This window comes from Sander lucioperca, chromosome 8 (assembly GCF_008315115.2).
Source record: "Sander lucioperca isolate FBNREF2018 chromosome 8, SLUC_FBN_1.2, whole genome shotgun sequence".
NCBI lineage: Eukaryota > Metazoa > Chordata > Actinopteri > Perciformes > Percidae > Sander > Sander lucioperca.
This window is the reverse complement of record NC_050180.1, coordinates 4,330,529-4,350,692: the sequence shown is the minus strand read 5'-3', so window position 1 is coordinate 4,350,692 and position 20,164 is coordinate 4,330,529. Positions and strand designations below refer to the sequence as shown.

Here is a 20,164-nt window from a genome sequence, read left to right as displayed (position 1 = left end):
TATAGAGTGCTGCACTCTTGTTTTGGATCTCCCACAGCCTAGTCTATATTCACGACGTTCCACTTCCGGGTTTGCTCCTGTGCCGCAGGAAATTCGGCCGGATGCATGTCTTTTCGCCGATGTCCGTTTCCTTCCTCTGTCTCTGTGTTGGCCTTCTAACCTCTGGTGGATTTGTGAGCACTATGGTTAACTGCTCCTCAGATCTCTGCAGGGTAAATCCAGACAGCTAGCTAGACTATCTGTCCAATCTGAGTTTTCTGTTGCACGACTAAAACTACTTTTACCGGTATCTCTTCCAAACTTCCAAACAGACTCTAACTCATTCAGAACTCTGCTGCTAGACTCCTCACTGGTACCAGATCATCTGAGCACATCACACCTATCCTTATCAACCTACACTGGCTCCCTGTGCACTACCATATTGAATTCAAGACCCTCCTCATCACCTACAAAGCACTCCATAAGCTCTCACCCACCCACATCCGACCTCCTACCAGGCTATGTCCCTTCTCGTTCCCTCCGCCCTTCCTCGTCTGGCCTCCTTGTCACCCCTACATTCTGCCTCTCCACCATGGGGACCAGGGCCTTCAGCTGTTCTGTACCAAGACTCTGGAATGCCCTCCCCTCCCACATTCGACAGGCAGACACAGTCAATTCATTTAAAAAAATGCTAAAGACCTAGCTTTTTAAGAAAGCTTTTAATCTTTAAGTCTTCATAGTACTGCATCGCCATAGAAACCCTCCCGACACCCTTTTTTACTGCTTTTTTTTACATTTCTTAGTACTTTTCAGATGTTGTCTTTTTTGTTAAATGTATTACTTTGAAGCAAAATGTATTCTATTGTATTTTCTCCTTCTATGCCCTCTTACATTTGTAAGATGTCCTTGAGTATTTAGAAAGGCATCCGCCAAATAAAATGTATTATTATTATTATTATTATTATTATTATTATTATTATTATTACTTTTGAACGTACCCGTTCCACCAAAACAAGTTCCTTCCTCCTCCTTACTTTTTTCCTTTAGTCACGGAATTGGTTGGACAATAAAAGTAAAAAAATCCTGACACTGAGCTTTCAAATCTTTTGTGAGTAATGGTTTTGTGATCTCTCTATTTACAGAACCTTCTCAGCATTCGAATGACTAATGGTAGCAGCAGAAAAACTGCAAAAACATGTCCGTTATTTTCTTTCAAAATAGATGACTAATACATGTTTGATCTGATGCTGAATACATCCAGTGTGATTCATTACTTACTGTGATTAAAGTAACTTGCAGAATGCAAATGCTGGTTTAGTTATAGGTTATACATCCAGAGAACTGATGATTTCTTTTTTATATAGGCCATTAGCAAAGAAATGTATGTGGCAAGTATCTGGAAGTGGCTTTGGTGCTGATGTAATCAAACTGACATAATCTTCTTCCACCCTATAAAATAGTCATGTCTGAATTTTATGAAACAGAAATGAAATATTTTGAAACGGTGGTTCGCAAAGTGGAAAAACATTCAAATATATGATATGAAAAATAAAAACATCTCCACAGCCCTTGAATTTGCCCTTGACTTTAAGCACAGCAGCAATCTGATTGAGGGTTTTGTTAAACTGGATCACTCAAATCTCAGATACCCCTCGACATGCTGACTGTAATTAGTTCCAAGATTAATCTGCACAAGCATGGTCAAATGTGGCCTCCTCCCACAGTGCTCGTGAAATAAAGGCGAGCACGGATAATCAAATAATAGGTGAATATCAATGAATAGACCAAATCACTTAAGTCCCCGGCTCCCTTAAGCAATTATTTCCTATTCACATTAATTATTGCTAACAGATGACACTAATGACTTTGAGAGGAAGCTGGCCATTGCAGCCTCGCAAAAGATCAATGCTCTTTTAAATGGGATCACTACACTTTGACACCTTCGGGTCCCTCTGATTGGATATGGCACCTATGCAAACAGCATATGCTGCATGCCAGTAAATAGTGCCAGCAGTTCCAACTGGGCTTTCTACATAGGACCCAAATTCTTCACATATACTGTTAGTGGACTGATAAAACAGGAAGCAAAAGACATTAAACACTGGTCTTTTAAATTTGAGAATTCTACCGTCTGCCCTTTCAGTGCATGTTGATGCCCTGCAACTTATCAAAATCTAAATTGACATAAAAATGATGACCAAATGCACACCAGTTGTCTGATGAATCCTTTATCCTGTAATCAAAGATGACATTTAAAAAAAAAAAAAACAGACAAATGTGTTTTCTTACACACCTCTGTTCGGGCCATATAACTAGTTTCAAAAAGTAACATGTTAGGCTTATATGATTTATATGTGATCCATATTATATTTTTATAAAATGGCTATCTAACCTACAAATCAGTTTTGTTAGTAAGGACTTGAAAACCATGTTGTTACCGGTTTCTTTGATCAGTACTAAAACAATGACAAACATGATTACAGATACACTGATATAGTATCATAAAATACACAACACAACTAGGCAGCCCAAAATTTAATGTGAGCCTAAATTGATATGCTGGCCGGATCAAAAATTGCGAGGGCTGGATTTGGCCCCCGGGCCTTGAGTTTGACACATATAGAGAACTGCTGCTTCAGATTTAGAACAAGGGAGTCTACTTCAAAATAAGATGTATGCGATAAAATATGCCGTGAAAGTCCTTCCAAGGCTTTCAACATATTTTTCAAAGCTACCTCTGTCATCATGTCTCTTTAAAACAAGTATTTTGCATCAGCTGAAGATGTCTTTGTTTTTGTTTTATGATATCTAGTTTCTAAAATGTTCTATGAGTTAAACATTTGCCTGTTATTACACTTAACTATTCAATCAAGAGGCTTATAATGCTCTTTTCTTCACTTTGTCGCTTTTAATGAACAGGCAGAGTTTGGGCAAATAGTTCTGGCAATAGTTCTATGCTCTGGCATTGGCAGCATGCTTTGGAAAATATATCCCAAGACTCCAATCAGTGAATCAGTGAGTCAGAGGAACACTATGTGAATGTTGATTTTGATTTATTGTGTAGACTCTGACCAACCCAAAAGCATCATCATCTAACAGCCGTCAACTCATTGTGCAGTTATATTTGAAATATGAATAAACAGCAGACACACCAAGAGGCTCCTTGTTCAGTGAATCATTCCAGAACAGAGGCATCACTTTAAAATGTCTCATTGACCAGTTCCCAAAAAGGTATCATGGTACACCTGCAAGACCAGAGAAACATGAAAACACATTGTATTTTACAGCAGAGGACATCTAACGTGTGGAGTGGAATGGCATTCCATTCCTCATTAGCCTTTGGTTGGAAAGAGGCAGCTATGTATCCAGCATATTGATTCTTTGAGATCTATGACAGACAAATGGAGAGCCATGGGGCATTCTCATAGTGCTTATCGTTCAGACTGCAAATAAAAATCTATTGAACATAATGTCAGGGATTAGGGGGATGAAAAACGTTGAGTTCACTGGTGCGAATGTGCGTTATAATTACAATATGTGTGACTACTGATAAATTGTAAATCCTATAAGTATATAAGTATGTCGCCTATTGCCAATGTTGTGTCAATGTTATCCTGTAACGATGACTTATATTTTCATAATTATTGTATAACTGTATAAAGGTTTTTGCTTAATGTGTTTAATTTCTGTTGATTCATTACATAATTAATACATTTTCCAGGAGGTCCAAAGGAACGGAAAAGCAGGTATTCCTGCAGGAAGGTGGCCCAGCCTGCTGAGTCTAACATGCCCACGCAGTAGTGGTAGCGGCAGTGGCAGTGAACTGTCACTATCCAGTGCTTGTAGTGAGTACTCCAGTGGCTCCCACACTTGGGCAGAAGGACGTGGATTCTCCAAGCAGGTGGGTTTCATTCATCTTTCATTCATCTTCCTTCGATTTGAAGTATAAGGAAGTTGTCAAAATAAAATACTTGTTATCGTCTTCATGGAATTTGGGGTTAAAACAAGTGATGCATTCTTAAAAGCCATTTCAATAATTGTAAATATGTCTTGTAATTCACAGTGTGCCGCAAGCCGGGACAAAAGGATGAGTACGGGTTCAGTATCCAGCAATCACTCTGCACCCATCGAGCAGACAGACCTGGGATGGAAGGAAGGCCACATTCTGAAAGGACTTAAGCGTCTCCAAATGTGCAGCTCCAAAGAGGCGTCCTCACATGCATCTGTTCCACACTGCAAAGACTGTGAAACCTCCAACGAGGGCATATATTCGTTTGGTGTGAAGTGTGGCCAACAAGGAAGTACAGGCAAGCAAGTAGCCCCTACAAATAAACCTTTCAAGGCCGGAGGAGGGACTGCTGCCCTAGACTCTGATGATGCAGATGATGATTCAACTAAATTACAAAGTAGGGAATCCAGTGACCAACCAACAAAAGAGCTTGTTTGCTTGGAGGAACTAGTTGTTACAAGAGATGATGAGAACAATTTTCAAGAAGGCCCTGTTAAACTTGCAGATAATTCTGGTATTTTTCCCTCACCTGTCACAGACAACTTCTTATTTTTGGAGGGCCCCACAGTAAAACCTGGTTTAAGTCCAACTGATAGCCTTACGCATCCGGAGGAAAAAAACAAAGACTTACTAGAAAAACACAAGCCTTCAGGCATGAAGTTAAGTGACAGAAACAATAACCAGGAAAGGTCTACTGACCGTAAGTCCAGACTGGATCATGTCAAAAGACAACAGGGCAGACTTGCAGTCAAGCAAGTCGAAGCAGGTGATGGGAGCTCTCCTATTCAGCATTCTGCAAAAAGAGCTGTGAGCTTTGAGAGTGTAGCCAGACAGCGCAGCTCCTCAATGGAGGTTCCTCACTGCAGAGACCAGGCGACTCAAGCTGGCAGCCAGGACTACACCATCTCAGAATCTCCACAGAGGAAACCAAAACCTCAGCTGTGTGACTCAGCAAGAAAGGCTTTCATTCTGCGGAGCAAGAGTGCGGATGGAGGGAAAGAACAAACGAAGCATACGCATTCTCCTCTCCACCAAAAGCTTATTAAGGGTCACAGGTCCAAAGGACAGTCAAACCCTCCTGGGCACAATGTTCCTAGCGAAAGGACAACTCTCAGTAAAACACATTGTTCAAGCAAGGGACCATTATCTAAAGTTGAGAAAGATGAGGACATTGCGGTATCAACAAGTTCCAAGTCTCTCAAGAATGTGCGCTCTCCCCTTGCTTCCCCTGTGAAACATTCAAAGACATTTAAGAGCCCAACAAAATCACCTTTGCAAAGCTCTAGACTTCAATCAAGCAATGAGTCTGTGGAAGAGAGCATCTATGACAACTTACCCTGCTCACCGCGAAAACAACGGCGCCGAGACAAGCACTGTGATGTTTCCCGTTCAGAACTTAGGTCCCCTTCACCACCACCACCCCCAGGTCGAACTACTTCTCTTGTCCTTAGGCCCAGTTGTGACAGCTTACCCAAAACATATACATCTACAGGTCAGGCTCAAAGCTTGACTACTGGGAAGACAACATCGAGCACCACCAAGCACCAATCAAATCTTGCTTCTATTTCACAGCCGCAACAATCCAATACGGCAATGGGCAATGCCCCACAAATGGGTGCTGATGGTAAGACACTGAAAGATATCCCTGCTAATCTCTACCATACCAACTCATCCCAGATGCCACCTGTCCCAGTTCAAGAGTCTTTAGAGTCAGTCCAGCTATCTATGGACAGAACTGCCACATGCCATGATGAACATGGTGCTCCCTCTATATTTCCAAGTCAGAGCATCTTACAGAGATCCCAACAGAGCATTAGTGAGCCAAAACTTTCAGAAGTCCTGCCTCAGGCATATTCTAATGTTTACTACCATGGGATTGCGAATAATCCTCAGAGTTCCACCTCAAGAGCTGCAAAAATGGCTCTTCCTGCAAATGCTAAATCTCACGAGGCAATCTCTGGACAGGAAACCAGTACCTTCCTAGTTTTCGGGAGACATAACAAAGATGATACAAACTCTTCTGCAAAAAGTATCCACACCTTTCAGACTTTTACGTGTGATCCCCAGATGATACCTGAATGTGGAGCCCATGACAAAGTCCGCAGAAAGATTGACACCCGCTGTAACTCACTGGATTCTGAGCCCTCAGTTCAGCCTGTTGCTTCTGACAGCGGTGTCATGTTAGATTGGGGATTTGATGAGGAAGGTTGGCTGTTTAAACGGTCTGTGTCTGTGTCAACCAGACCTCCCCTTAAGCCTGTAATGGGCATGAATGGGGCTAAGGCTCGTAGTCAGAGCTTTGGTGCACGCTACATGGACAGGCCAAGCTTCAACAGATCTGGAAAGGTCCGTACCCAGATCAAAACGCACTCAGGGAGCTCCTTGAACTCTCTTAGTGATGTCCTTCCAGGAAGTATGAGTTGCTCTAGTAGCTACCATTGTCCAATGAACCGATCCCTTTTGAACAACTTCTTGATTGAAGAGGGCCTGACAGTTCCTTCACATTTGGGGTCCTCCAGTGAAAGACTTCAGAGTCTTAAACTCCAACGAGAGCAGGCTAGGCGCCTTCAGATTGAGCAACAGTTTTCAAGCGCCTTTGGCGAGCCAGTTTCTGAAGAACCAGAGAGACAAAGTACTATAACCACAATCGAAGAGAAAGTGATGCTCGGCATAGAGGAGAACTTGCACAAGTCTCAGGAACAGGAGAGAACCAGCGAAGTGAAGCAAAAATCTGGCTCAACTTTGGCAAATTGGTTTGGTTTTCGTAAGAGTAAGCTTCCTGCTCCAAGCAGCAAAAAGGCTGATCCACCGAAAGTAAAAGAGGACAAGAGGGAGCAAAAGATTACATCACTTCTGGGAGGAAAGCAGACAAAGTCTGACAAAAAGAGAGACAGAAGAAAAAGCGATGGAAAAGACTGGTAAGAAATTCATTAAATCAGTAATGAATGCTATCTTTTGACTCTGGTGCATTTGACACAATACCTGTGCTTTTGAGATGTTCACTTTCATATGAATTTCATCCCACCATTAAACCAGATGTCTTCATACAGTAGCTTATTGTCAATAAAGTAATTTATTGCCTCAGATGACTTCAGCCATTTTTCATCAAGTGGTCTTGGTCAGTCTCTTTAGCCCAGAGACCAGTTGATACACATTTAATACAGAGGTTTCAAGAGATATAGGGTAATTTATCACCCGAATCACCCTGGGCATGTTGAGTCAATATCAGAGGATCTCAGTATGTAGTGATCTGTTGACAAACTGTTTTCTTACAGCTCTGTTGGGAGAAGAGAGTCTCATGATGCAGTGCGGGCATGCATCTCAATGCCTTGCCCAGGAATGTCCCTGAATGAGATCCAAGGACATTCAGACATCATCGGGGACCCAAAGGTAAATTAAATTAAATCCTACAAAAGGGGCAGCTATTTTATTAGTATACGGACAGTTTTACTTCTAAACACAAAAATGTCTTCTTACATAAATGTGTTCCCGAACCCTGTTTTTATGTTAAGTATGTTTGTTACGGTAATATGACATTACTGTGATTGCACCAGAAAGACACATTAACAACAAAAACAAGCAAAGACTAAAGAAAAGGTAGAAATGGAAAAATGAATGTACTAAAAAATAGTGAGATGAAATAAAAACAGAAAAACACTACATGACCGTCTTAACAAGTGAGCTGTGCTTCAGGCTGATTTCCCAAACTGTCCCTCAAACCCTCTTACATACAGTTTCATCATTTCGGCCTTTATTACCAACCCTTATTATAAGACCTTTAAATGTATCACTGTGTCCATAATGTAACCATGGGATCCCAGTTATTCATCCAAAGAATGTATCAATAATGTAACAATTGGACACATCAAGTTTTCAAGCAGACACACTGTTACAGTTTGAATATGTGATAGTTTAAAGTTCAGAACCTGTGAAACTGTCCATGGAGGACTGCTTAAAGATCTGACATCCCTCCTCCTACATCCCAAACTCTCAGGAGCATATAGAGTGCCATGTATCAGTCAATTAGAAGACTGTTGGTAGCATGATGTAAATAGAGAGCTCATGAGATGAAAATAAGGGTAGAGGCAAAAACACAAACAGAATATGGGGTAGATTCATTATTTAGTCACATTATGGCACTGTCAAGGTTAGAGGGGTTACTACAGTGCGATATAGCGTTTGATGAGGCACTATAGCTAAAAGCAAACAATGTCATTGTAGAAGTATGAAAGAACATGTAGGTAACTTCTTTTTTGTCCTTCTACAAAAAAACACAAAGATGCAGATGATGAACCTGAGAGCCGATGGTGAAAATGGATCCACAGCGAAGAACCCCAACCAGGATGCTGTAATAGGTCAGACTTTCTATTCTCTGTTGTATAGGACTGTCGGAGGAATTCCTTACAGTCACTGCAGTTAGTAATGGACCCCACTTAAAACATCTTGGTACCTTAACAAAACTTAGCTAACTGCAATGCAATGTTAGCTGTGTCAATTTTAGCATGCTAGCCTTAAGGTTTTATCTGTGCTTACCATTTTACAGTTTCCAGACAGAAGTGAAGACCAAATATGACAGATGTGTAAGTCATAAACATGATGAACATGCTTTAAGCAGTCAAACAAACAAAATTTTGTTTAGTGTGTGCTTTTTTTCTCCATATTAATGTTTCATTGTATTTGTTCTACCTCTGCATCTTTGAATCTGGGCAAATAAGAACCATTTCACCACGGTTGTATTTCATGCAGAGTTTGCCCGGGGAGATTGTATACAGCCTTGAGCGCTCATCTACACACATCCATACACTGAAAATTTGCATGCACAGGCTCATCCAATGAAGATGAACCTATTCATCCCAACGAATCCTCCAAACCACACGACCATATTGGTTGTTTATTCCTGCCCTCTACTACGGCCCATAGGAGCGGTTCATAATTAGCTGCTAACAGTGGCAGGTACCCACAGGAGCATTTTCCATCCTCATATCTTAACTAGCTGTAGCACAGTCGCACTTAAGTTTAAAAAAAGATTGTTGTTTGGGCTAAAATGATTTAATTTGTCACGCTTCTTCACTTCCGGTTACACACGTGACACAGAATGTTACATAGTTCCGTTTGTTCCATAAAGTAAAAAAAAAACTTGCCATTTACTTTTATATTTAATTGGGCCACAAACCACGGTCTCCTTGGTAAAAATCCCGTATTTGTTTGACTAATCCACCACCCCAACCTGGCTCCTTTAGGTGATCTTACAGCTGGAACACACCGGGCGCAAGTGTCTCGTAGCGTAGACACGTGCCTGATCGTGCGTCTGGCCATTCACAACGGACGCGTACTTCTACGTGCCTCTTCTCCTCTCTCTCTCTCTCTCTCTCTGATAGAAAACTATGGTAATTGTAGCCTGTGTGTGTGTGTGTGTGTGTGTGTGTGTGTGTGTGTGTGTGTGCGCGCGTGTGTGTGTCACTCTCTCTGTCCATCCGTCAGTCTCTCTCTCTCCGTGTGCCTGATCGCGTGTCTCGCTGTGAGAAGTCAAGACAGCCAAAATCACCACGAACCTTGGTGTTTTATTTTGAATTTGTTTTATTTTTGTAAATATCCGTCTGCACTGTGGTCTTCCTGTATGTGATTACCTGCCTGGCTTGACACATACGCTCGCGTCCTGCGCAAGAAATACAGGAGACGCAGAAACTATCGCTGCAGCATGCGGGCCGGCGGGGACGCTACGCGCCCGGTATGAACAGACAGATTGGATAACATGGGCGCCGAAATAAAAATAGCTGCGCTACGCTGCTATACGCTACGCTGCTATACGTGACGCGTATGCGCCCGGTGTGTTTTGGCTGTTATACTTTGTCAGCTTACTTCCTGCTTTGCTCCCTTCTTAATTACTATGGCCACTAGAGGACGGCACCACTATACGTAAATGCTAATATGGGTCGTAATTAATGCTTGAATAAACAATTTATGGTGTGATTTTTCGGGGGAGGACAGTTTCCTTCATCCATATGGAGGCCAAAGCTCTCTCCTGACATGGCCTACTATAAAAAAAAGTGTTAGTGTGAGGGAAGATCGACTAGATTGTTCCAGCAGTGACCTCCTGTAGAGCTGTGTTGTCCTACGATGGTGACATTGAGGAGGATTGAAGATGGGATTATCCTTCGTACAGTGCTGAACTTTAGTTTCTAAATTTTGGATCAATTAATTAAGTTGGGCTAAGTGGTGCAAGTGGACAAACTTGGTCCGCCATTGTGATTTCCTCGCTATCGCAGACCTGGTAACACGTTCAGATAATCTTATGAACGAGATCTTCAATGACTGACACAGCAGAGGTGTTTTTCTTATGCTGGGGCATGCTACTTGGAAATTTTGAAAAAAACTTGATATTGTCTGAGACCATAAAGTCACAAATTCACGAGAAAATAAAAATAGTGTTTTTTTGTCAAGGAAACACATCGGTTTACTACGGGTATTTCGTGGCCAGGCTTCCTTGGCGCACCTGCAGCAAACCTGGGCACAGGTTGGGATCAGAAAGAAGGCATTATTATAAGTGGGTGTATTAGAGGCTGCGGCAATCATGGCTTATCACATTCACTACTTTCATCCCCTTTAATCACAGATGGGTTCTCGCCGTCATGACGCACTAAAGGTTCCAGAATCCTGTAGAGAGTTTGTCTCCGAGAAAAGTTTTTGTCTGTGACTCGGGATGGACATTTTTTCACATCACAATACTCATCACAGCCACACATAGGCTACCTGTAGGCTATTATAATTAAAAATGTGGAGCTCCAGGCCAGCCTTAAAAAAAGATGAGGCATTCAGCTGTTACCTCAGTTACCCAGTGTTTAGGATGGGGACAGTCCTGAGGGAGCTATGGCTATTTTACAGCTGTCTGATGCTGTGTGTTTGTATGGTTTGGAGGACCTTTTGGTAGGGTCCCATTGTATTGGATTGTATTGGTACGTAATTGAAATTACCAATTAATCTAATGACCCAACAGATAATGATGCGGCATAATCATCACATGACAAAAATAGTCCTTTTGAGACAGACAGTGAGTGTGAACTCTGAAGTTCCGGTGACAATGACATGTATTGCTGCTGCATGTATTGGTGTTTTCTCCCAGTTTGGGTCTGCTTGGTTTGACCACATTTTGGATCTAATTATCAGGTCTATTTAGATCGGGATCGTCTGGTCTCTCGGGTCCCTTTCGGAAAAGTTCTAATTAACCTTGGGTGTATTTAAAATGTGTCTCTTAATTCTAAAATTGATTTATGCGCACCAGGTCTGTTTTGGATTGGTTCCAAAACCTTGGACCAGAAAGTATTCCGAATATGTCAAAACACTCAAGGTCCATTTGGTTTGGCTCGTCCTGCTGCTCTATGACACTGGTGCAGATGAGATCTCTCTCGCTCACTTCAACCACCGAACACAAGCTTTTCTCTACTTACTACCTAGTTAAAACTAGAGCTGACAATCTAGTCAAACAAGACAGAAACTAGACAGGAAGTAAACTTTATTTGGTCCTTATTTCATTGCGGTCACTTTCTTAATTAAAAATCGCAGCAGATAAAACTCCACGTCGCTCAGATAGAGGGCTGGTGACGGACCCTGCTGAAATTCCATTGGCCAGAGTGACACCATCGGCGAGACGCTGCAAATATCAAGCATGTTTGATACGGGCAGACGCCTGCCCTCAGGGGTTAATCACCTCATTACAATTTCAGAAGTGCACCAGCTAAGCACGCTCATCCAAGCCACTGCTGACTGAATTAACTTTGCCTTCAGCAGTGAGCTGAATTATACCATCCAGACTTAGCATGAACTTGTTGGGCCTCATGTAGAGATGACAAAGTTGTTTTTAACTTGATGCTTCAAACTAAGATGAGAAAAACAACATTAAAATAATAGTTTGACACTATACTGAGCAGCTACATTTGATCATGTGTGGCTGTGTTAGTTATTTTTCATCAAATTAGACTTCTTCTTTATCTCTCTTATTTCAACTGAAATGAAATGGCATGCAGTGCACAGATCTCCTGTGTAACTGATATGTCTTGTGCACTGCTTTGAGAAAAAACATCTGTTCCCAAAAGGGAGAAATTTAAATTTTATATGTTCTAGTTCCATGATGGCAACCATCAGAATGCCATTCTTTGCTTACATAGACAATAATTTTTCATATATCTAATCAAAAGAGTCATTTAAAATAGATTTCAATGAAGCAGTACTGTCACCATTCTATTATAGGCTGATAGAGACACTGACTAACGTCCAGACAGTTACTGCAGTGATACAACACACAGATACCAAACCTCAGCCCCCATTAGCTTTCTAACTCATGTCTTCTTCTCATCTACAGGCATGAACGCATTATTATGAAATATATGAGTTTCTTGGCAAACCCGCTCTGCGTAGCAGCCCAATTAGTTGAGGGTAGGCATTGACTTTGAGTGGTTAGTGTCAGGTTGGCTCATTGATCAGGGAGCTAGGACCTGAACAAATTGGGTTCCGGTACCTCGAGTCGCATGAGCATGAAGGCCTGGCCAATCTTTGTGCTTGAATTCTACGTAGGGCCAAGACAAGTATGAATTATAATAACGCAGCATGGACACACGTCTTGTGTTGGACCATGACTGAGTGAATAAGCCAGCAAAACAAAGTGCTCATGTCAGTTTGCAGACAGCTGATTAGCTCGGCAGCAGTTTAAACATGTCCCTGTAAATAAGAGCTGCACAATTGCAATTGTATCGAAATCGCAATATGGACTAGTACAATATCCAAATCGCAGAGGGGGCGCAATATTTGTTAATGGCAAAATATGTGTCAAACCATTATGAAATAAGTATCGTGGTGCTGCTGAGACGTCCCGGCCTACAAATCCTATCCTACAGACTAAAGAAAACATCTTTGATTGGTACAGATCCTCGCAAAAATCACACTCTAATCATTAAAAAAAAAAGTTTTAATATTTTTCAATGAAAATGAGAATAATGATACCAAAATGATCATTCCCTCCTATATCGTGAATCATATTGCAATAGCAATATCAGTCAAAATAATCAAAATGAGATATTTTCCTCATATCGTGCAGCCCTAATGCAAATGTTTAGATACATTTTGTATCTTTATTCCCAGCACAGCTAGCAAACGCTGCCGGTCTGTGTGTACCAGTCTCGGTGCTCCTGCCAGCTCAGCTACCAATCAACACAACCCACTCAGAGGTTTAGAGGCTGAAGGAGCATTTCTGATGTATCTCTTGTACAATGTTCATTCTAACTTTTTTTTTAATTACAAATAAGGGTGACATTTATGATTTCAGATGGACTTTGAGGAGGGATGTGTTTTCTCACCACAGAACACTGATGAAAGCTTCACCTGGAACAAATCCTCTGCCCTTTCTCCTGCTTGTTTGGCTTTTTTTCATGCTTTTGTACTTGAATTGAATATATATAATATATATTGTAGGTTTCTGTACAGTTTAGTATGTCAGCAAGTCTTTGACTTGACCCCTTTTTACGTTTTGTGGCTGAGGACAACCTAATTTCAGTTAGAAATAATATTATTTTACAATCTACAACATAGTCCTACAACAAGTATAACATGTTATTGTGATTACATTATGCACACATAGTATCCTATCTTTTAAAACGAAACAGAAGACCATTACTGCAGTGTAGTCCTGTGCCATGGTGCAGTTATTGATTGAGCATGGATGGTAGAGGGGATGTGAGGAGGTCCATGTTAAAGGAAGGTTGAAACCAATCAAATCTCAGCCTCTGTGATTCTGCCTTCCCAGACAAGACCGTGTCACAGCGGTTCTTGTTAACTTGCAACTAATGACCAAACTAATCAATAATGTCTCTGTTCTGTGTCTTTTCAATTCAATTATTTGTTCTTGTTTACAACAGGGTAAAAACTAACCATTTTCATCTCAAGGGCTGCTTCCTAACATACATAGACACTTAAAGCTCATTTTTAATTCATGGAAGCTGCAATAGTCGTATAACTGTGATGGACGTGTCCGTGACTCGGCCTCTAAATAAAGCTATTCCGAGCTAGTGAGATGTTTTCAGTGCTGCACACACTGGCATTTGCAACTAATTTGTAATATCTGTATTATCTGTGTAATATCTTGTTTATTTCAAGTACTATACATAAAACTGGTCCTATAATACTGCATGTTTCAATGTTTTCATAGCCTAACACTGAATTTACGTGACAACAAATACAGTAGCTTCAACTTTATATGTACATACACATATATGTACATACTATATAATGTACATTTTTACCCTTATCCTATCCACATTTTCTTGTAACGTGACAAATAAAAATAAATAAAAAAAACTATTCATTTGAGAAAAAAGTGAGGAAAATCGGACTTGTAGAAACCCAGAAGAGGGGTGTGAAGTCTCACGCGTGCACACCTTAAATAATAAAGGGGGAGCAGCTGTTGCCTTAGCTCCAGCGTGAGATTGCCTGCAGGCTCCTGCCACAGGGTACATATTAAAACATGAGCCTGCATGACAACAGCTAAAGGATATCTTCTCTTATTTAGACTCTGCGCGCACTGGACGGAGGCCCGCTGTGAAACATTTTGTTGTTCTTTAGATTTCTCCTGGAGGATTAGTTTGGAAAGATAGATGGTTCTTTGATCGAAAATGTAACCGAATAGCAATGACGAGGTTTATTAGTGTCACATCTGTGTTATAGTGTGTCATTCTGGAGGCACAATGTCAGACTTTTGACTGAACAATGCAAACTCTTGCATCCCTAACCTCACAGTTGAGAAACATCATATACATCATCAGCGTGCGTGTTTGACAGTTATGTCTGATATGTTGCAAATGCAATACACACATTTGGAGTGTATTTAAATTTCATTTCATATGCCATTCCGTGCATTTCATATTCACAGCGTGATCGATGCATGCTAGCAGTCACACACGCACACCCATTAAACAACATCTGTAATACAAAGCAGTGGTTCAAGTGGGCTTGATTTGCATTGGCCGAGTCCTCCTCTATGGCAGGGCTACATGTATGGTTTAATTAGCAAAATCATTACCCAGCCTCACACTTATGTGTAGTTAGATTGTACTGAAGCAACATTTTTCAGCTTGGCTTTTGTGTGCTTTGAAATGACCAAAACACAACCCTAGAATCAGCTGCTTTAGAGCTCAGACAGTCAGGATAATGTGGCAGGAATAACAAGGAGGCCCGAGGAAAACAATCGCATGAGAAGATCCATTATTATCGATTGGTAAAGCTGTTTCACTGATTCAGATCTCCACTTATCATTTCTAGCACTTTATCCATCAGAATAGAGGAACAGTTTATTCTCCACATAGAACACAGATGCAGAGTTACAGAGCAGGACATACAAGTTTAAATTTAAGGTTATTTCATTTATATAGCACTTTAAAAGCAAACAAGTTTGCACCAAAGTGCTTTACAAAGACAAAAATATATACAAGCGTAAAAGACACATGTATGCATAGATATAGTGGAAATACAACACTATTCAAGTAAAACAAGTTAAGAAACCAATTGAAACTCGTGAAATCGCATAAAAAGATATATATACATATATATATATTAGGGCTGTCAATCGATTAAAAAAATTTATCTAATTAATTACATACTCTGTAATTAATTAATCGAAATTAATCGCATACATAATTAACAGTGCCTGAACCGATACTTTTTAAGAAAGTAAAAAAAGAAAAGAAAAAAAAGGGTACTAAACAACAGTTGGTGACATTAAAGAACGGCTTGTTTATTGCTAAGGCCATATGGTCAAAATTAAATGATTTAATAATAATGTATAACAATAACAATAACTTATTTCACTAGTAAATTGCTGTTGAACGACAAAAACAACCACCAGGTGGGAAAAGGACATTTACAATAACTTCAAATGCACCACGAGGCTGTAGTTTACCAGTTTCATTGAACTGTCTGTGTTGTTTTTCCGACGGCTAAAACACAGTCAAACTTTACACCGTTTAGCGTTAGCTGTCAGCATTTTAACCGTGTTTAATCCAGCTACTAGCTAGCGGTAGGCTAACATTAGCTGCTGTCTAGTATAGTGTTAACTAGCTAGCGGTAGGCTAACGTTAGCTACTGTTGAGTATAGTGTTAACTAGCTAGCGGTAGGCTAACGTTAGCTGCTGTTGAGTATAGTGTTAACTAGCTAGCGGTAGGCTAATGTTAGCTGCTGTCGAGTATAGTGTTAACTAGCTAGCGGTAGGCTAATGTTAGCTGCTGTTGAGTATAGTGTTAACTAGCTAGCGGTAGGCTAACGTTAGCTGCTGTCTAGTATAGTGTTAAGTAGCTAGCGATAGGCTAACGTTAGCTGCTGTCTAGTATAGTGTACAGTGTATAGTATACTGTGTCTAAAAAATATCAACAGACTCAGCCTGTCTAACCTGTCTAACCTATCCATGAATAGACTAGACAGTCAATTATTATATTAGTGTACCTATATTTTAAAGCTTTCTTTAGCGCCACTTCAACCATGGTTGCCCTGTTGTTCCATTCCTGTTGTTCTCCCTCTCTTTCCCTCGAGCCTGAGCCACTTCAACTGTTCTCCTTGTGCCGCAGGCTCCGGCTGCAAGATGCGAACGTTGGACAGTGGAATTGGAACCATCCCCCTTCCTGAATCCTGTTCCTTCTTCTCCTCCATCCTGCACCTCCTCCCCAAATCCTCATCCACCCCCGAGCAGTCCCTCAGTCCTCCCAGTTTCCCCGGTTCGTCCAGCGAGGACGTGTCTCCTTCCCCGTTACCCCGGTGGAGGATACCCTCCGGCTTTAAGGACTGCAGCCATGCACGGGTGCCAAACTCCCTCTCCGACTCCTCCATGACCCATATCCAGTCAGTGCCTTTTCCCACTGTGGCCTTCCTCCAGCCCATCCAACCCCAGTGTGAACCCATTGTAACCTCTGCCAGTGTGTGTGATACCAAGAGCAGGCTGCCCAGACCTCCGCCAGGTACAGTAAAGCCACAGAGGTTCCAGCAACAAGCATCACATGTGGACTGCAGAAGTAAAGATGATGCTCCGAGGGTTTTCTCCTTTTAGTGCTGTGGACTCATCTCTAGGGCTGCAGGATACGAGGAAAATATGCCATGTGTGATAACGCTGTTGAGTATCACGATACCGATATTACTTGCGATATGTAAACCGATATTAAAACATACTTTTAGTTTTCTTCCTAAATACAACAAATTGTTTGGTGAATTTAAAACAGATGAAAGGAAATCATTTCCAACATTCTTTGAACATTGAGTTGAACAAAAAAGAATGAGAGTTTTCAGTGCAGTTTTCTACTGATATTTTCTTTCAACTAACACCAAAAAAATCGAGTGTCTTGTGTCGCAGCCTTTCGCCATGTGTTTATTGCGCAAGTTGATATCGCGATGACTATAAAAAAAACTATATATATTGTGCAGCCCTATCATACAATAACATTTTTCTTAAAGTGCTCATATTATGTTCATAATTGTATTTAGAGGTTGTATAAGAATAGGTTAACATGGTTTAATTTTCAAAAAACACCATATTTTTGTAGTACTGCACATAGCTGCAGCTCCTCTTTTCACCCTGTGTGTTGAGCTCTCTGTTTTAGCTACAGAGTGAGACATCTCACTTCTGTTCCATCTTTGTTGGGAGTCGCACATGCTCAGTACCTAGGTAAGGACTACTAGCCAGTCAGAAGCAGAGCATGAGATCGTGCCACGCTAGCAGCTAGGTGAGCATTATAACGTGTGTTACAAAGTGACGTAAGTTCGTCACGGAAGTAAAGGCTGGACTACAATAGAGCTGTTTGGAGCAGTTTGTGAACAGTGTTTTCTGTTGGAGATGATAAGTCCCTTTGGGGTGGACTTTGGGCTTTTTCACTTTGTAAACCTATAACATGCACAAAAAAGATATATAACACAATAAAGGAAAGGGAAAAAGCCAAAAAGCATAATATGAGCACTTTAATCTCTCTTACATCTTTCTGTGAGGTTTACTTGTAGTATTCCAAGTCAAATTCAGCAAACTCTCTTAACAGCACCAATTCGTTTTAACTCGATGAATGCCGCCTCTTCATGAGAAGGCGTAATCAACGGCCCTATAATAGCCCTGAGACACTGATAAATGTTACTTTAGGGTTTGTCAAAAATGGTAGTTTTGTAGTCTGATGCAGATACATAGAATACACAAGATACATTTTATCGACAATTTAGATGTTTTTCATGTTTCTTATCTACAAGGTTCCTACAATATTGTCAGTATTTGTGTTTTGCAGGGCTGTACTGAATGGCAAAGCTTTGAATGTCTCATCAAATTTTATAATTATCCTCATCGCCCTATAAGTGATTCATTGGATTGGAGTTAGTCTTCTTTTATTAAATCAGCTTTCTCTCAAGAATATAACAGTTTCGATAGCTAACCCAATAAGGGCATAAAATAATGATGAAATAATAATCGCTCCCCGAGCTTATAGCAACAATATGCTACGACAAAAACAACACTCTGGAGTTATTGGAAATGTTTGGATCACACGAGTCAGAAACAATCCTACGCAGCCACCAGTGGAATCTAATTCTACAAATAGTATAATACTAATAATATTAGTGTAGCGTAATCTTTATCTGCAGCTGTGCTGAAATCCGAAAGGGTTTAAACAAACTTAATGGACATGCAGAACAAAGAAAAAAGCTGCGCAGCATTTAAATGTTAAATTTAGAATTTGAATGTCAACATTATGAAGCCTTGCCTAAGGATGCATGTAGACAGTAGTTACTGGACAATAATTGATATTTGATTATGAGCTGAAAAATTATAGTTTACTAACACTATCCATAGAAAGCTCTTCCATTAAACTCCTGCTCTCAAAATAGGATACTCAAAAGTTAGGATACAATTTTTTTTTGATTTAACAAATTGTGCTGTATAAGCTTTAAAACAGGCAGAAAATATATCTGCCATCTTTCAGTCTCCTTTAAAAAGGACATGTCCAATGAAAGTTCTGCTTGGGGTCATTCATTATTCATTTATCCATTCTAAAGAGCACGCCAAGGGGATGTTGAAGCTACATTGAGGAAATGCATTTCATGAAAGACCCACTCCTGTCAATGTGCCAGTGAAATTGAAGGAGAACGTGTATATACAGACTAGCAAAAGCAGCAGTGATTTCGGTGTGTCATGACAACAACCAGAGCCTTCATCACTACACTGATAGCTTTCATGCAGGAGGACACAGTGTAGACGTGGCCTGCTCGGTATGCTAATCACACAGCATGAGCCGGAGAAAAACACTCATTTTCACTGTCAAGAGGAAAGATGTATTTTGTGTGTTGGTGGCTCTTAACTAGTCATGTTTTCAGAGTGAAGCCCCAAGGGTACTCCACCACACACATAATATATATTTTCACCTGGACCGTTTCAGAATGGGGAGATGACTAATGTACACTAAATAAGCTGGTGCTCTCTTGATTGACTTTATTATTTGAAAGTGATTGTCAATCTGTTCCCCCCCTACAACCTTACGTTGAAGTGCATATGTGCAAAAGTGCATATCCACAGCGTACTCCATCACAGGAGTCATGTAGAGCTGCAGTAGAAAAACAGTAGTTTTTGAAAAAATGTTACAGCCTGAAAAGCTTGAGAACTGAAACTCCTGCCTCCCTGCTCTACCCCCCTTAGGTACTGTAGCTATATGCCTGTCAAGCTTTTTGTTTTGTATTCTTTCGCGGCACATACGCAGTTTACAGTCGTTTTTTTTTGGTTTTTTTTACAAAAAATGGGTGCCTGATTTCAGACAGAGGTAGACAAAAGCAGGGCTCTCATTTCTAACCGACAACCGATTTTGCAGGATAAAATTACAACTGTCCCTGGCAGCCTTTATTAGCTCTAGCTAGCTAGCTAATAAGCGTTAGCTGAACCCCGTCTCCAGCTGACTCATTTTGAAATAAACTTTAACCAAGTTGATATCGCGATGACTATAAAAAAACGATATATATTGTGCAGCCCTATCATACAATAACATTTTTCTTAAAGTGCTCATATTATGCTCATTTTCAGGTTCATAATTGTATTTAGAGGTTATATCAGAATAGGTTTAATTTTCAAAAAACACCATATTTTTGTTGTACTGCACATTGCTGCAGCTCCTCTTTTCACCCTGTGT

General features: G+C 40.6%; 1 protein-coding gene across 8 annotated transcripts in view; it reads left to right on the top strand.

Moving 5' to 3' along the window:
• The window catches only part of LOC116043209 (nck-associated protein 5-like), a 100,566-nt gene that overhangs the window by 74,599 nt on the left and 5,803 nt on the right, over positions 1-20,164 (top strand). For 3 of the 8 annotated variants that reach the window (XM_031289774.2, XM_036004038.1, XM_031289776.2), the window contains 5 exons: positions 3,701-3,880; positions 4,043-6,906; positions 7,264-7,378; positions 8,268-8,343; positions 16,592-16,978. In XM_031289774.2, coding sequence (XP_031145634.1) covers positions 3,701-3,880; positions 4,043-6,906; positions 7,264-7,378; positions 8,268-8,343; positions 16,592-16,978 — 3,622 coding nt within the window. Of the gene's footprint in view, positions 1-3,700; positions 3,881-4,042; positions 6,907-7,263; positions 7,379-8,267; positions 8,344-8,531; positions 8,569-16,591; positions 16,979-20,164 lie in introns of those variants that run through there. The other 5 variants (XM_036004040.1, XM_031289777.2, XM_036004039.1 and 2 more) reach the window with 3 other exon arrangements.